Below are 16889 nucleotides of genomic sequence, written 5' to 3' on the forward strand. Positions count from 1 at the left end.
ATAGCTGGGACCACAGGCCCGCGGCACCATGCCTGGCTAATTTTATATTTTTAGTAGACACGGGGTTTTGCCACGTTGCCAAGCTGGTCTCGAACTCCTGGCCTCAAGTGATCCACCCACCTCGGCCTCCCAAAGTGCTAGGATTACAGGTGTGAGCCACTGCGCCCAGCCTGTGCGTATATAATTTTGATTTTCTAAGTATTCCTTAGTTCATAGAGTATGCATATTTTAAAAGCTCTGAGCAGAGTTGCTGTTCAGAAAGGCTGGGTCAGTGTCTGTCTTCCTAGTAACAGGGCAGAAGTCAGCCTGTCCTACCACACTCTCCTACTGCACTCTAGCCAGTGTTAGTAACGTGCTTCTGGTCACACTTTCACATGAAGGCTATTAGGAGCTACTGACAAAGTTTAAGTAGACAAATCACATAACCACATTTGCATTTTTGATTCCAGCTTCAGGGCCTAATAGCTCTATTAGTCTTATATGGCCCCTAGGAGGCATTCAAGATAATGATGACACTAAGCAAAGTGGGGGCAAGTTGAGGTAGAGAGTCTGAACAAGCAGGTCTCTAACCTGCAGCTATGGAGAAGCAATTCAGTGTTTCCTGTGGCAGGTGGAGGGAATACTTACCCAGCAGAGCATGCGAGACTCTTCGATATGCACCTTCATGTATTATCTTGTTCAGTTCTCTGAGGTTGGGATCGTTGTTATCTCCCATTTTGCAGGTGGGAGAATTGAGGCAGAGAAAGGTTCAGCACCTTGCCTTTGGTTACACAGCTGATCATTCTGGCTTCAATCACAGGGCTACCAGCCTGTGCTCTTCACCACTGAGCTTCCCTGCCTCAGGCCACTTCCCCGGACCATTAGCTGGATTCTGAGAGTAGTTTCCAAGCCAGAGCTTTCAGAGTGCTTTTGTTTGTAGGACAATTTTAAGACAGTGGGTTCTTGAATCTTTTGTGTTTTTTTAAGTCTCAGATTTATCTTCCTATTTCCTACTTCTCCAAAAAGACTGAGAGCTGACATATTTGATTGTAAGCTCTTTGGGGCAGAGCCCTTGTAATCGTCTCTGTATAAAACAGTGCCCACCCCAGTGACTGGTACTTGGATGCTTCAGTCAACAGCTGTGCTGTTAAATAGGGCAAGTTTTTCCTAGACCCGCATTCTGATAAAAGAAAAATCAAATGAATTATGATTGAACCAATTCAACACACACTGTTGCATTTTATGTATGTGTTTTTGGTGACCTTACTTTGGAAACAATGTAAAAGTCACATCTGTGGAGTGTTTTTAGAGCACTTTTACATTCATTTATGATAATAGGGACCTGCCCAGACACTGGGCTAGGTGTTCCACATATACTGTGTCATTATGTAAATTGTGATTCACAAGAACTTGAGAAGCTAGCAGGGTAGCTATTATTATCCTTGGGGTGGTTTGTTTTTGGTTCTTTGGGTTTTTTCCCAGGGGAAGAAGCTGGAGTTTGGACAGCCCCTGGCCTACATGGGCTCCCTTTTGCAGAGGCTGCTCCAGCGGGGATCTCCTTGAGCTCAGGCAAATAAGCCAGTGCCAGGCCAGGTCCCCTGCACACCTTTGTCTATTTTCCCCTTTGTTCCTTGGATCTGAAAACCCTTCAAGGCTTCAGAGGAAGCTCAGTGAGTTGATTCTCATGTACCGGGAGAAGAGAATGTAGAGGCGGCGGAACCAGAGGAGCTGGCTGCGGTGGCAGGACATGGCTCTCTAGAAGAATCAAAGAGAATCAGTTATGAAACACTTGCACTGGAGCTGTTTCATTACTTTCAGATCTGGCCTCCTCACCTTAAATCCTTCCTCGCACTAATATGCTTCATGCTATAGCCTTATCTGTCTTCTTCCCGTAACCCACGAACCTCTCTGGATTGGCCCCCTATCATGGCCCCTGCTTTCATATGTCCTACTTACTCCCTGTGATTATAACACACAATGCTCACGGTAGCTACAACACTCACTATGGGATGCCAGAAAACTGGCAAAACAGTCCACATGCATCATCTCAATGTTAACAACCCTGTGAATCAAGTACTGTTATTACTGTTTTTTAAAAAAATAAATAGATGAGGAAACTCATCAGTCTCAAATAGCTAGTAGGTAGTAGAGCTGGCTGAGATTTTAACCCAGAGCCATCCGATTGACTCTACAGTCCACATTCTTTTTTTCTTTTTTTTTAGTTTTTTCTTTTTTTTTTTTTTGAGATGGAGTCTCGCCCTGTCGCCCAGTCTGGAGTGCGGTGGCGCAATCTTGGCTCACTACAAACTCTGTCTCCCGGGTTCACGCCATTCTCCTGCCTCAGCCTCCCGAGTATCTGGGACTATAGGCACTCGCCACCACACCCAGCTAATTTTTTGTATTTTTGGTAGAGACAGGGTTTCACTGCGTTAGCCAGGATGGTCTCCTGACCTTGTGATCTGCCCGCCTCGGCCTCCCAAAGTGCTGGGATTACAAGCCTGAGCCACCACGCCTGGCCGTTTACAGTCCACATTCTTAATCATGTTGCTACTACCTCAAATGTACAACACAGACAGGGATGTTTCATGGGAAGCAACCTAGTACGTGCTAGTACACTATGCCCAAATTCCTCTGAGTTAGGTCATTTCGGAGGTACAATCACTGTCAGAAGAAGAAAACAAGGAATGGCACACAGGCGTGAGTTGTCGTTCCCACCTTCTAGGGGAAATGTACATTATCTTGTTATTCAGACCTAGTATAGTTCGGTTTTTAAACAGACTAGATTACAGCAACTGACTTCACTAGATATACATAAAAGGATGTGCCTGTTTATCTCTGAGTACCATAATTAACTTGCCTCTCTAAGCTAATATCTTCACAAACTTTTATGTAAAGAACCCCTTTTATATTCATTGTCAGACGCTACATGACTTGCCAGGTGCAGTGGCTCACACCTGTAACCCCAGCACTTTGGGAGGCCAAAGTAGGCGGATCACCTGAGGTCAGGAGTTCGAGACCAGCCTGACCAAAGTGGAGAAACCCCGTCTCTATGGAAAATACAAAATTAGCCGGGTGTGGGAGCTCATGCCTGTAATCCCAGCTACTTGGGAGCCTGAGGCAGGAGAATCGCTTGAACCTGGGAGGCAGAGGTTGCAGTGAGCTGAGATCACACCATTGCACTCCAGCCTGGGCAACAAGAGTGAAACTCCATCTCAAAAAAAAAGAAAAAAAGAAAAGAAAAGAAAAAGAACCTACATGACTTTAAAGACATAAACACACCTGTGATAACCAAGCTTTAACTGATAAAGAGAATTGAGGCAGAACAATCACCATAGAATATTATTGAGTAAATATTATGCAGCATTATTTCAACAGGAAATCCAACTATGATTTTTTTTTTTTTTGAGATGGAGTCTCTATCGCCCAGGCTGGGGTGCAGTGGCACGATCTCAGCTCACTGCAACCTCCGCCTCCCGGGTTCAAGCAATTCTCCTGCCTCAGCCTCCTGGGTAGTTGGGATTACAGAATCCCACTGCCATACTCACCTAATTTTTGTATTTTTAGTAGAGATGGGGTTTCATCATGTTGGCCAGGCTGGTGTCGAACTTCTGACCTCAAGTGATCCACCCACCTCAGCCTCCTAAAGTGCTGGAATTACAGGTGTGAGCCACCGTACCCAGCCCAACTATAATTTTTTTTTTTTTCTCTTTTTTGAGATGGAGTCTCACTCTGTCGCCCAGGCTGGAGTGCAATGGTTCAATCTCGGTTTAGCGCAACCTCTGCCTCCTGGGTTCAAGTGATTCTCCTGCCTTAGCCCCCAAGTAGCTGGGATTACAGGCACCTGCCACCACGCCTGGCTAATTTTTGTTTTTTTAGTAGACACATGGTTTCACTATGTTGTTCAGGCTGGTCTTGAACTCCTGACCTCAAGTGATCCACCTGCCTTGGCCTCCCAAAGTGCTGGAATTACAGGAGTGAGCCACTTCGCCCGGCCCAATTACAATGTTTTCTTTTTCTTTCTTTCTTTCTTTTTTTTTTTTGTTGAGATGGAGTCTTGCTGTGTTGCCAGGCTGGAGTGCAGTGGCCCCACCTCGGCTCACCACAACCTCTGCCTCCTGGGTTCAAGCTATTTTCCTGCCTCGGCCTCCCGAGTAGCTGGGATTACAGGTGCGTGCCACCACATCTGGCTAATTTTTGTATTTTTAGTAGAGATGGGGTCTCACCATGTTGGCCAGGATGGTCTCGATCTCCTAACCACATGATCCACCCGCCTCGGCCTCCCAAAGTGCTGGGATTACAGGCGTGAGCCACTGTGCCCAGCCTCCAACTATAATTTTTAAAGGAAATTTACCATCAAACAAAATGGATGTGTAAGATCACAGAATAAAATGAAAATTTTGAAGACTGTAATAAAGAAAAAAATATTTAGGAAAAAATTGAGAGAGAACATTGTAGTTCAATCACACTTGATTTGTCTACTTGTAATAGTTACCAAGTTACAAGGATTTCCCATATCATGCTGCCTACATGGCCCATATACTGAGATGCCCTAATCTTTCAATGACTTTCAGCATTCATTAAGATAGACACTTATAGAAATTATTTATGTAGTGTGTCCAAAAATTTATTTAGATGTGTCCAAAATTATGTGTGCAATTTTGTATTTCTGCTTTTTCCCCTCTTTTGGAGCATTTTCACTATATATCCTTCAAAACTGTAATTTTATTCGTTATATAGTACTGTCTCATTCATCTGGTGAATATTAGTTCCTATTTTGGTTATTATAAATTATTCTAATGAAAATCCTTGGACATAAATTTCTGGACACATCTTTGTTCACTTCCTGAACATAAAATTATAAAAATATACAGAAGGAGTAGGATTGAAAAAAATTATGGAAATAAAAATTATCGGGTCAAAGTACATATATTTTATTTTTTATATATATATATATTTTTTTTTTTTTTCTAGAGACAGGGTCTCACTCTATTGCCCAGGATGGAGTGCAGTGGCATGATCATGACTCACCGCAGTCTCCAATTCTTGGGCTCAAATGATACTCCTACCTCAGCCTCTCAAGTAGCTGGGACTACAGATAGGCTTTGCCACACCTGGCTATTTTTTTTTTTTTTTGGAGACAGAGTTTTGCTCTTTTTGCCCAAGCTGGAGTGCAATGGCGTGATCTCGGCTCACTGCAACCTCTGCCTCCCGGGTTCAAGTGATTCTCCTGCCTCATCCTCCCGAGTAGCTGGGATTACAGGCGCCTGCCACCACGTCCGGCTAATTTTTTGTATTTTTAGTAGAGATGGGGTTTCGCCATGTTGGCCAGGATGGTCTCAATCTCTTGACCTTGTGATCTGCCCACCTCGGGCTCCCAAAGTGCTGGGATCACAGGCGTGAGCCACTGCACCTGGCCTTTTACACCTGGCTAATTTAAAAAAAATTTTTTTTGTAGAGACAGGGTCTTGCTATGTTGCCCAGGCTGGTCTTAAACTCCTGGCCTCAAGCGATCCTCCTCCCTTGGCCTTCCAAAGTGCTGGGATTAGAGGCATGAGCCACCATGCCCAGACTAATTTTTTCTTTTTAATTTTTTTTGAGACAAAGTTTTGTTCTTGTCACTCAGGCTGGAGTGCAATGGCGCGACCTTGGCTCGCTGCAACCTCCGCCTCGCAGGTTCAAGTGATTCTCCTGCCTCAGCCTCCCAGGTAGCTGGGGTTACAGGGATGCGCCACCATGCCCAGCTAATTTTTGTATTTTTAGTAGAGACGGGGTTTGGCTATGTTGGTCAGGTTGATCGCGAACTCCTGACCTCAGGCGATCCACCAGCCTCCCAAACTGCTGGGATTATAGGCGTGAGCCAATGTGCACAGCCTTTCTTTTTAAAATTTTTAAACATCTTAATAATTGTGTAATTATTACTTGTAATTATACATAATAATTACTTATATAATTCAATACATTTGCCCAGGTGCAGCGGCTACTTGGGAGACTGAGGTCAGAGGATTTCTTGAGCTCAGGAGTTCAAGGCTTCTGTGGGTTATGACCATGTCACTGCACACCAGCCTGGGTGACAGACAGAATGAGAGCCTATCTCTAAAAAAAATTTTAAATTATATTTTAAAAAATGTAGGGGGCCACCACAAACAGCAGGGAGAGAAACAAGGGAGAGAGACTGTGGAAAACTTGACTAATAGAAGGCAGGAAAAGAATTGGGGGTGGGAGGAGTGTTGAACAGAAAACACAAAATTAGATAGTAGAACTGTCTAAATATAGCAGTAATTACAAATAAAAATAGACCAAATATATCCGCGATATTTCATAGCAGGACTTAAAAAAATTCCAACTACATGCCACTTACAGAAAATACAACTAAAAATCACAAGAAAAGGGTGAAAATAAAAGGATGAAAGAGATAAACCATGCAGATACTAACCTAAAGAAAGCTGGTATATGGAGGCCAGGCATGGTGGATGACACCTGTAATCCCAGCACTTTGGGAGGCCGAGGCAGGTAGATCATCTGAGGTCAGGAGTTTGAGACCAGCTTGGCCAACATGGCAAAACCCTGTCTCTATTAAAAATATAAAAATTAGCTGGGTATGGTGGCACATACGCATAATCCCAGCTACTTGGCAGGCTGAGGCAGGAGAATCGCTTGAACCCAGGAGGCGGAGGTTGCAGTGAGCCGAGATCGCACCGCTGTACTCCAGACTGGTGACAGAATGAGACTCCGTCTCAAAATAAAATTAAAATTAAAAAAAAAAAAAAGAAAGAAAGCTAGTATATGGGCCAGGAATGGTGGCTCACGCCTGTAATCTCAGCACTTTGGGAGGCCAAGGCGGGCGGATCACGAGGTCAGGAGATCGAGACCATCCTGGCCAACATGGTGAAAGCCCATCTCTACTAAAAATACAACAATTAAGGCTGGGCATGGTGGCTCATGCCTGTAATTGCAGCACTTTGGGAGACCAAGGCAGGTTGATCACCTGAGGTGGGGAGTTCGAGACCATCCTGACCAACATGGAGAAACTCTGTCTCTACTAAAAATACAAAATTAGTGGGGCGTGGTGGTGGGCGCCTGTAATCCCAGCTACTCGGGAAGCTGAGGCAGGAGAATTGCTTGAACCCGGGAGGTGGAGATTGCAATGAGTGGAGATTGCAGTGAGCCGAGATCGCCACTGCACTCCAGCCTGGCGACAGAGCGAGACCCTGTCTCAAAAAAATAAATAAATAAAAATAAAATAGAAGATAAAGGGAAAACCATTACAAAAGAGGGAACTTATAAGATAATAAGAGGAATTGGTTAGACGCAGTGGCTCATGCCTGTAACCTCAGCACCTTGGGAGCCCGGGGCGGGTGGATCACTTGAGGTCAGGAGTTTGAGACCAGCCTGACCAACATGGTGAAACCCCATCTCTACTAAAAAAAAAAAATCCAAAATTAGCTGGGCGTGGTAGTGCATGCCTGTAACTCCAGCTACTAAGGAGGCTGAGGCAGGGGAATCGCTTGAACCCAGGAGGCAGCGGTTGTGGTGAGCTGAGATTGCATCATCGCATTCCAGCCTGGGCAACAAGAGCAAAACTCTGTCTCAAAATAAATAAATAAATAAGATAAATAATCTCCTAAAAAGATATGACAGAGCCTGGGCGCAGTGGCTCCCACCTGTAATCCCAGCACTTTGGGAGGCCGAGGCAGGCGGATCACAAGGTCAGGTGATCGAGACCATCCTGGCTAACACGGCGAAACCCCGTCTCTACTAAAAATACAAAAAATTAGCTGAGCGTGGTGGCAGGTGCCTGTAGTCCCAGCTGCTGGGGAGGCTGAGGCAGGAGAATGGCATGAACCTGGGAGGTGGAGCTTACAGTGAGCCGAGACTGTGCCAATGCACTCCAGCCTAGGCAACACAGCGAGACTCCGTCTCAAAAAAAAAAAAAAAAAAAAAAAAAAGATATAGCAGCTTTGGGCAGGGTGCGGTGGCTCATGTTTGTAATCCCATCACTTTGGGAGGCTGAGGTGTGCGGACGACCAGGTCAGGAGTTCAAGACCAGCTTGGCCAATATAGTGAAACTCCGTCTCTACTAAAAATACAAAAAACTTAGCCAGGCTTAGTGGTGTCAGCCTGTCTGTAATACCAGCTACTCAGGAGGCTGAGGCAGGAGAATCACTTGAACCCAGGAGGCAGAGGTTTCAGTGAGCTGAGATCTCACCACTACACTCCAGCCTGGGCGACAGAGCAAGACTCCACCTCAAAAAAAAAAAAAAAAAAAATCAGTGTTACGAAAACCATTCACTGACCACAAAGCAATTAAATTATAAATTAACAATAAAAATACCACATACACGGCAGGGCACAGTGGCTCACGCCCGTAATCCCACCACTTTGGGAGGCCGAGGCGGGCAGATCACCTGAGGTCGGGAGTTGGAGACCAGCCTGACCAACATGGAGAAACCCTGTCTCTACTAAAAATTAGAAAATTAGCCGGGCATGGTGGCGCGTGCCTGTAATCCCAGCTCCTTGGGAGGCTGAGGCAGGAGAATCATTTGAACCTGGGAGGTGGAGGTTGCAATGAGCTGAGATCGCACCATTGCACACCAGCATGGGCAACAAGAGTGAAACTCTGTCTCAAAGAAAAAAAAAAAACAAGAAAAAAAAAAGACCACATATACACACATAGCCATGCCATTCTCATTTGTGGTAGTTCTATAAAGTCACTGAGAACACTGAATTAGTGAATACTGAACCATTGTTTCTAGCGGAAATACAGGGTTGGGTTCCCCCAAGCCTTTGGCCACAATAGTTTCATCCATCCATCAATATATAACCTTGTTTTATGTATATTTCTGTTTAAAAACTCCATATGAAATACATATTGTGGATTCATTAGCACTGAACTCATGGCCAATTGCACTGTAACTCATGCTTGTGATCAAACCCACATAAGGCATATTACAGCCTCTTGTGCTTAGGAATGCAAGACAGCAGTTCAGCATCATTCTTAGAGGCTATTTTAAACAGCAAAATCAACAAAAACCACAAAAATGAGAAAAATGGGGCATGAAATATACCACAAAAAGGTATTTTTTTACAGTGGGAGAGTTGAAACAGTTGGGAACATGCATATGTGCATCCAGTGACTCACGTTTCACCCCTCTGCGAGTGTCCACGAATGACCACAAAAGCACTTCGAGCACTGACTTTGGAGTTACAAATGAATTTTAGTGAGTAGGTGCATTCATAAATATTGAACTACAAATAATGAAGATTGACATACATGTCTGTAAACTCTATACCCTCAAAGATTAAGGAGGAACTCACAATGGAGACTATAAATTACTTATAATTAGGTGACAATAGGAGAACTACATATCAAAACTTATCATGTGTAGCTAAAGAAACACTTCAAGGAAAATTAATAGTATTAAAGTTTTTTTTTTTTGTTTTTTTTTTTGAAGATTGTAAGTGAAAACAAAACTAACCTTTCAAGTTAAAGAGATTTAAAGAACAGGCTGGGTGCAGTGACTCACGCCTGTAATCCCAGCACTTTGGGAGGCCGAGCTGGGTGGATCACTTGAGGTCAGAAGTTCAAGACCAGCCTGGCCAACATGGCGAAACCCAGTGTCTACTAAAAATACAAAAGTTAGCCAGACACGGTAGTGGGCCCCTGTAGTTCCAGCTACTCAGGAGACTGAGGCAGGAGAATTGCTTGAACCCAGGAGGTGGAGGTTGTGGTGAGCTGAGATCACTCCACTGCACTCCAGCCTCAGAGACAGAGCAAGACTGTGTCAAAAAATAAAAATAAAAAATAAATAAATAGGCTGGGTGCGATGATTTATGCCTGTAATCCCAGCACTTTGGGAGGCTGAGGTGGGCGGATCACCTGAGGTCGGGAGTTCGAGACCAGCCTGACCAACATGGAGAAACCCTGTCTCTACTAAAAATACAAAATTAGCCAGGCATGGTGGTGTGTGCCTGTAATTTCAGCTACTCGGGAGGCTGAGGCAGGAGAATCACTTGAACCCAGGAGGCGAAGGTTGAAGTGAGCCGAGATCACACCATTGTACTCCAGCCTGGGCAACAAGAGCAAAACTCTGTCTAAAAAAAATAAATAAATAACAGCAGAAAGAAAGAAAGAAAGAGCAGAAAGAAGGAAGGAAGGAAGGAAGGAAGGAAGGGAATAAAACCATAAATAAAGTAGGACAGAAATAATAAAGTACAAAAACTAATGTACGATCGAAGAAACAAGATATGTGCTCAACACTGCATTCTCAGTACCTAGCAAAGTGCCTCTTACTAGGTACAAAGGTTTACTGTAGAAAATTCAGAAAATATGGGCTGGGAACGGTGGCTCATGCCTGTAATCCCAGCACTACGGGAGGCTGAGGCGGATGGATTACCTGAGGTCAGGAGTTCAAGACCAGCCTGACAAATGTGGCGAAACCCTGTGTCTACTAAAAATACAAAATTAGCTGGGCATGGTGGCACATGCCTGTAATCCCAGCTACTCGGGAGTGTGATGCAGAAAAATCACTTGAACCCAGGAGGTGGAGGGTGCAGTGATCCGAGATCGCACCATTGCACTCCAGCCTGGGCAACAAGAGCGAAACTACGTCTCAAAAAGAAAAAAGAAGAAAAAAAAAAACAAGCCCAGTGCAGTGGTTCACGCCTGTAATCCCAGCACTTTGGGAAGCAGAGGTGAGTGGATCATCTGAGGTCAGGAGTTCAAGACCAGCCTGGCCAACCTGGTGAAACCCCGCCTCTATTAAAAATACAAAAATTAGCTGGGCGTGGTGGCATGTGCCTGTACTCCCAGTTACTCGAGAGCCTGAGGCAAGAGAATCGCTTGAACCTGGGAGGCAGAGGTTGCAGTGTGCTGAGATCATGTCATTGCACCCCAGCGTGGGCGACAGAGCAAGACTCCATCTAAAAAAAAAAAAAAAAAAAAAAAAATCGCCAGGCACGGTGGCTTAGCCTGTAATCCCAGCACTTTGGGAGGCCAAGGTGGGTAGATCACCTGCGGTCAGGAGTTCGAGACCAACCTGACCAATATGGTGAAACTCTGTTTCTATTAAAAATACAAAAATTAGCTGGGCGTGGTGGTGTGCACCTGTAGTCCCAGTTACTGGAGAAGCTGAGACGGAATTACTTGAACCTGGGAGGCAGAGGTTGCAGTGAGCCGAGATTGTGCCACTGCACTCCAGTCTGGGTAACAGAGGAAGACTCCATCTCAAATAAAATTTAGAAAATAAAGCTAGGCTGGGCGCGGTGGCTCAAGCCTGTAATCCCAGCACTTTGGGAGGCCGAGACGGGTGGATCACGAGGTCAGGAGATCGAGACCGTCCTGGCTAACACGGTGAAACCCCGTCTCTACTAAAAAATACAAAAAGCTAGCCGGGCGTGGTGGCGGGCGCCTGTAGTCCCAGCTACTCGGGAGGCTGAGGCAGGAGGATGGCGTAAACCCAGGAGGCGGAGCTTGCAGTGAGCTGAGATCCGGCCACTGCACTCCAGCCTGGGCGAAAGAGCGAGACTCCGTCTCAAAAAAAAAAAGAAAAGAAAATAAAGCTAAACAAAAAAACCACAAAACCAAAATAATCATCCTGAGTTTCTTCTATTCTCTTAGATTTTTTCCTTCCTTCCTTCCTTTTTTCTCTCTCTCTCCCTCTTTCTCTCGCTTCCTTGTTTCCTTCCTTCCTTCCCTCCTTCTCTCCCTTCCTTCTTTCTTTCCTTCCCTCCCTCCCTTCCTTCCTCTCTCCTTCTCTCTCCCTCCCTTCTCTTTCTTTCTCCCTTCCTCTCTCTTCCTTCCCTTCCTTCCTTACCTTCCCCTTCCTCTCTCCCCGCTTCCTTCCTTCCTTCCTTCCTTCCTTCCTTCCTTCCTTCCTTCCTTCCTTCCTTCCTTCCTTCTTTCCTTTTCTTTCTCTCACTCTCTCCTTCTCTCTCTCTCTTTCTTTCTCCCTTCCTTCCTCTCTCTCTCCCTTCCCTTTCCCCTTCCCCTTCCCTTCTTCCTAATAAAGCTGTGTTGCCCAGGGCAGACACAAACTCCTGGGCTCAAGCCATCCTCCCACCCCAACCTCTCAAGCAGGTGAGACTACAGGCACGAGCCAGAATCCCCGACTTGGTTCTTTCACTTATTGTGCTACCCGTCTCTCTGTGGGGGGCTTAAGTCTACAGGGGGATGCACCTGGAGACAAACTGGGGAGCAATTCTCCTCAGCCCACCCTCTCCCTAACTCTGATGGCACTCAATCACCTGCTCCATGGACAGCTAAGAGTTTTCCCTAGGATGACCTGACCTGGCCTAGCTCTTCCTCAACCTGCATATAGGCTTCATATAGGCTTCTTGCAGTCTGCCCTGGGCTCTTTTTTTTTTTTTTTTTTTTTGGAGACGGAGACTCGGAGTCTCACTCTGTTGTCCAGGCTGGAGTACAGTGGCGTGATCTCAGCTCACTGCAACTTCTGCCTCCCGGGTTCAAGCAAGTCTCCTGCCTCAGCCTACCGAGTAACTGGGACTACAGATGTATGCTGCCACGCCCGGGAGGGCGTGTTGTGTTGATAGTGTGAGACCTGCCCATCTCACAGGATTAATGTAAGAATCAAATGGCTGGGTGCAGTGGCTCATGCCGGTAATCCTAGCACTTTGGGAGGCCGAGGCGGGTGGATCACCTGAGGTCAGGAGTTCAAGACCAGCCTGACCAACATGGAGAAACTCCATCTAAAAATACAAAAAAAAAAAAAAACTTTTTTGTATTTTAGTAGAGACGGGGTTTCACCATGTTGGCTGGTCTCAAACTCCTGAACTCAGACGATTCGCCCATCTCAGCCCACCAAAGTGCTAGGATTACAGGCGTGAGCCACCCCGCCTGGCCTCCCCTAGGCTCTTTACAGAGGCTCCTGGCAGGTCTGAATTCTCCTTAACCTCAAGCTGGGAGCATTGCTCCATGTATAACAGTGATAAAATGGCAAATCAAAATGTCCAACAGTAAGGGATTCATGATATATCTTATGGTATATACATACAGTGGAGTAATTGGCAGCCATTGCTATTTGAATACTAAATGAAATAGGAGAAAATGTTCATAATAAATAGTTCTGATTTTTTTTTTGGCTAGGGTCTGGCTCTGTTGCCCAGGCTGGAGTGCAATGGTGTGATCAGGGTTCATTGCAACCTTGACCTCCTGGGCTCAAGTGAACCTCCTGCCTCAGCTTCCCGAGTAGCTGGGACCACTGGCATGTGCCACCATGCCTGGCTAATTTTTTTGTAGAGATGGGTTTTGCTCTGTTGCCCAGCAAGCAGTCCACCCACCCTGGCCTCCCAAAGTACTTGGATTACAGGCATGTGCCACTGTGCCCAACCCATAACATATTGTTAAAGCAGGTTTTTTTTTTTTTTTTTTTTTTTTTTAGACAGAATCAGCTCTGTCGCCCGGGCTGGAGTGCAGTGGTGTGATCCCAGCTCACTGCAACCTCTGCCTCCCAGGTTCAAGCGATTCTTCTGCCTCAGCTTCCCGAGTAGCTGGGACTACAGGTGCATGCCACTATGCTCGGCTAATTTTTTTTTTTTTTTTTTTTTTTTTTTTTTTTTGAGACGGAGTCTCACGCTGTTGCCCAGGCTGGAGTGCAGTGGCGCGATCTCGGCTCACTGCAAGCTCCGCCTCCTGGGTTCACGCGCCATTCTCCTGCCTCAGCCTCCTGAGTAGCTGGGACTACAGGCGCCCGCCACCGCGCCCGGCTAATTTTTTGTATTTTTAGTAGAGACGGGGTTTCACTGTGGTCTCGATCTCCTGACCTTGTGATCCGCCCACCTCGGCCTCCCAAAGTGCTGGGATTACAGGCTTGAGCCACCGCGCCCAGCGCTCGGCTAATTTTTGTAGCTTTAGTAAAGATGGGGTTTCAACATGTTGGCCAGGATGGTCTCGAACCCCTGACCTCGTAATTTGCCCGCCTCAGCCTCCCAAAATGCTGCGATTACAGGCGTGAGCCACCGCGCCTGGCCGAAGCAGGTTTTAAATAGACACTGTGTGATCCCATCTGAAATGCGTTTACACCTACACACCATAAATATATAAAGAGTAGGGCCGGGCGCAGTGGCTCACGCCTGTAATCCCTGCATTTTGGGAGGTCAAGGTGGCCGGATCACCTGAGATCAGGAGGTTGAGACCAGCCTGGCCAACATGATGAAACCCCAGCTCTACTAAAAATACAAAAAATTAGCCAGGTGTGGGGGCGGGTGCCTGTTATCCCAGCTACTCAGGAGGCTGAGGCAGGAGAATCGCTTGAACCCGGGAGGCGGAGGTTGCAGTGAGCTGAGATTGTGCCACTGCACTGCAGCTTGGGCGACAAGAGCAAAACTCCGTCTCAAAAAAAAAAAAAGAGTAGAAAGATGTAGCCCAACATGTTAACAAGGATTACCTGTGATTGGTGGGGCTGCAGGTAATTGTTCCTATTTTTATTTTCTTTTTGATGCTTTTATGTTTTTCAAAATTTTCTGCAATGAGCATGTGTTACTTAGTTTTAGAAAAAGCATATATTATTTTTATAATTAGAAAAAAAGGCTAAAGTCATTGAAAAATCTATGCCTCTCAAGATCTAGCTGGCCTAGTCCTAATTCTCAGGGACAGATGCTGAACCACTGTGGAAGGCCTTCAATTAGGGCTTCTGCAGAGGTGGGGCTTTGAGGAGACAAGGGGTCTGGGGCAGAGATCTGAGTTGGGGTGTCCAGGAATTTACAATCCTCACCTTGGCCTGTGCCACTTCTTTGCTGTTGAGCACAAAGAGGACATCCTGAGTATGAAGCCGAGACAAGGGCAAATCCAGAAGGGAGATGTACTTGCGCAGCACATTCACAGACTGAAGTGTGAGCACAGAACAACCTGGTTGGAAAGGAGACAGGGAGAAGTGATGAGCCTTGAGGTCTCCAGCCAGATTTTCTCCTGAGCGTCCTCCCTCTACCCTGTGGCTCAGGGCAGGGCAGGACAGTGGCCACAGCATTGCCAGGTGTTTCTGTGGCACCAAAGCTGCTCTGTGCCCATCATTCTTGCAGCTAGAATGAGTAAAAGGGCCACAGAAGACCTGGCTGGCTACCCTCTACCCTGCCGTGTGCCCTACCAAAAAAAGGTTGGTTGCTAGAGGTTGAGATCTGGCTACCTCAAAGCCAAAGGAAAGGTGAAGGAGACAGGAATTACTGTATTGGGAGGTTAGAGACCCGGTTCTAGCTCTGTCAGTCAAAAACTGACAGGGTTGGCAAAGTCCTTTAACCTCCTTGAGACTCAGGTATTTTTGTTTGTTTTTGTTTTTTTTTAGATGGAGTCTCGCTCTGTTGCCTAGACTGGAGTGCAGTGGCATGATCTTGGCTCACTGCAAGCTCCACCTCCCGGGTTCATGCCATTCTCCTGCCTCAGCCTTCCAAGTAGCTGGGACTGCAGGCGCCCGCCACCATGCCTGGCTAATTTTTTGTATTTTTTAGTAGAGACGGGGTTTCACCGTGTTAGTCAGGATGGTCTCGATCTCCTGACCTCGTGATCCACCCGCCTGGGCCTCCCAAAGTGCTGGTATTACAGGTGTGAGCCACCGTACCCAGCCTGAGTCTCAGTTTTCTAATCTGTAAAATTGTGTTGATAGTGTGAGACCTGCCCGTCTCACAGGATTGATATAAGAATCAAATGGCTGGGTGCAGTGGCTCATGCCTGTAATCCTAGCACTTTGGGAGGCCGAGGCGGGTGGATCACCTGAGGTCAGGAGTTCAAGACCAGCCTGACCAACATGGAGAAACTCCATCTAAAAATGTAAAAAAAAAAAAAAAAAAAAAAAAAAAAAAATTAGCCAGGGATGGTGGTGCATGTCTGTAATCCCAGCTACTGGGGAGGGTGAGGCAGGAGAATGGCCTGAACCCAGGAGGTGGAGGTTGCAGTGAGCCAAAATCCTCCATTGCACTCTAGCCTGGGCAACAAGAGCGAAACTCCATCTCAAAAAAAAAAAAAAAAAAAAGAGAATCAAACGAACTATAGTCATGTACCAAAGACATCATGGCTTGGTAAGCTCTTTTCAGTCATCCCACACAGAAAGGGCATAACCTACTTATGTTTTCATTCATTGAATCTTCATATCGCTCCTATAAGGTATGACAGACCACCCCAGAAATTGGCCCAGAGAGGATAAGCATGGGGGTCATGCAGTAAATGGTCAGATGAGGTCAAATACTTTCTGTGGGTTAGGGAGAGTTCCTGACTAAGGCAGATTGATCCATCAAGCATCCAGCAGTCATTTACAACCTGCCTAATTGGTGGGGGGATGGGATTGAGTTCAGACTGGAAGAATACCAGAGGTGTAAAACATCCACCCTGTGAAAAAGCTAGACAGGTGAGGGGCAAACCTGGCCTCCCCACTCATCCAGAGGTGGCCCTGCAGGCAGGCACTTGCTGGCAGATACAATTTGCCAGGTACCCTGAGGTGAGTGAGGAAGAGCTTGGCGGCCTCCCCAACCACTGCCTCTGCTCGGCTGAGGGCAGCTCTCCGTGGATTTGCAAATTTCCCTCTCATAAGTTTCTCAGAAGGACAGTATATTGTGGCCCTTTGCAAAAGGAACAAGCCTTACCTTTAGGTAACTTCCCTTCTGAGTGCAGGGCCCTGGAGGAGGGAAAGGACAAGAGTGAGACGCATAAGAATCATTTCCTTTGTAGGTAATAGGAGGGGCCTTCAGAGGAAAGCCTGCCATGCCCATGGTACCCCTCCATGTGAGTTTCCAGGTGGTTTCTTTTGCATAAATCACTGCATAGATTTCCAGGATCCCATACCTCTGGCAACAGCTGAAGGGATCCGGATGGGCACCTGAGCCAGGGACAGCCAATCCAGAGGCTGGTCTGTGGCTTGTGAAGTACCCTGGTCTAAGCTTTGCCCATTAGAGAATGAAGATAACTGTGC

The 16889-nt window shown here is 46.3% G+C and overlaps 1 protein-coding gene across 2 annotated transcripts in view; it reads right to left on the minus strand.

The window, feature by feature from the left end:
- Positions 1 to 949: 949 nt before the first annotated feature.
- The window catches only part of LOC105491090 (phosphatidylinositol glycan anchor biosynthesis class L), a 113502-nt gene continuing 97562 nt past the window's right edge, over positions 950 to 16889 (minus strand). Inside the window, exons 5-8 of one of the 2 annotated variants that reach the window (XR_011615421.1) lie at positions 16564 to 16595; positions 14709 to 14842; positions 6413 to 9173; positions 950 to 1734 (exon numbers count right to left, since the gene is read on the minus strand). Coding sequence is in view for 1 of the 2 variants with exons in the window: in XM_011757245.2 (XP_011755547.1) it covers positions 1636 to 1734; positions 14709 to 14842; positions 16564 to 16595 (265 nt within the window). In the remaining variant the exon portion in view is untranslated. The remainder of the gene's footprint in view (positions 1735 to 6412; positions 9174 to 14708; positions 14843 to 16563; positions 16596 to 16889) is intronic. The other variant, XM_011757245.2, reaches the window with a different exon arrangement.

Source organism: Macaca nemestrina, chromosome 17 (assembly GCF_043159975.1).
Source record: "Macaca nemestrina isolate mMacNem1 chromosome 17, mMacNem.hap1, whole genome shotgun sequence".
NCBI lineage: Eukaryota > Metazoa > Chordata > Mammalia > Primates > Cercopithecidae > Macaca > Macaca nemestrina.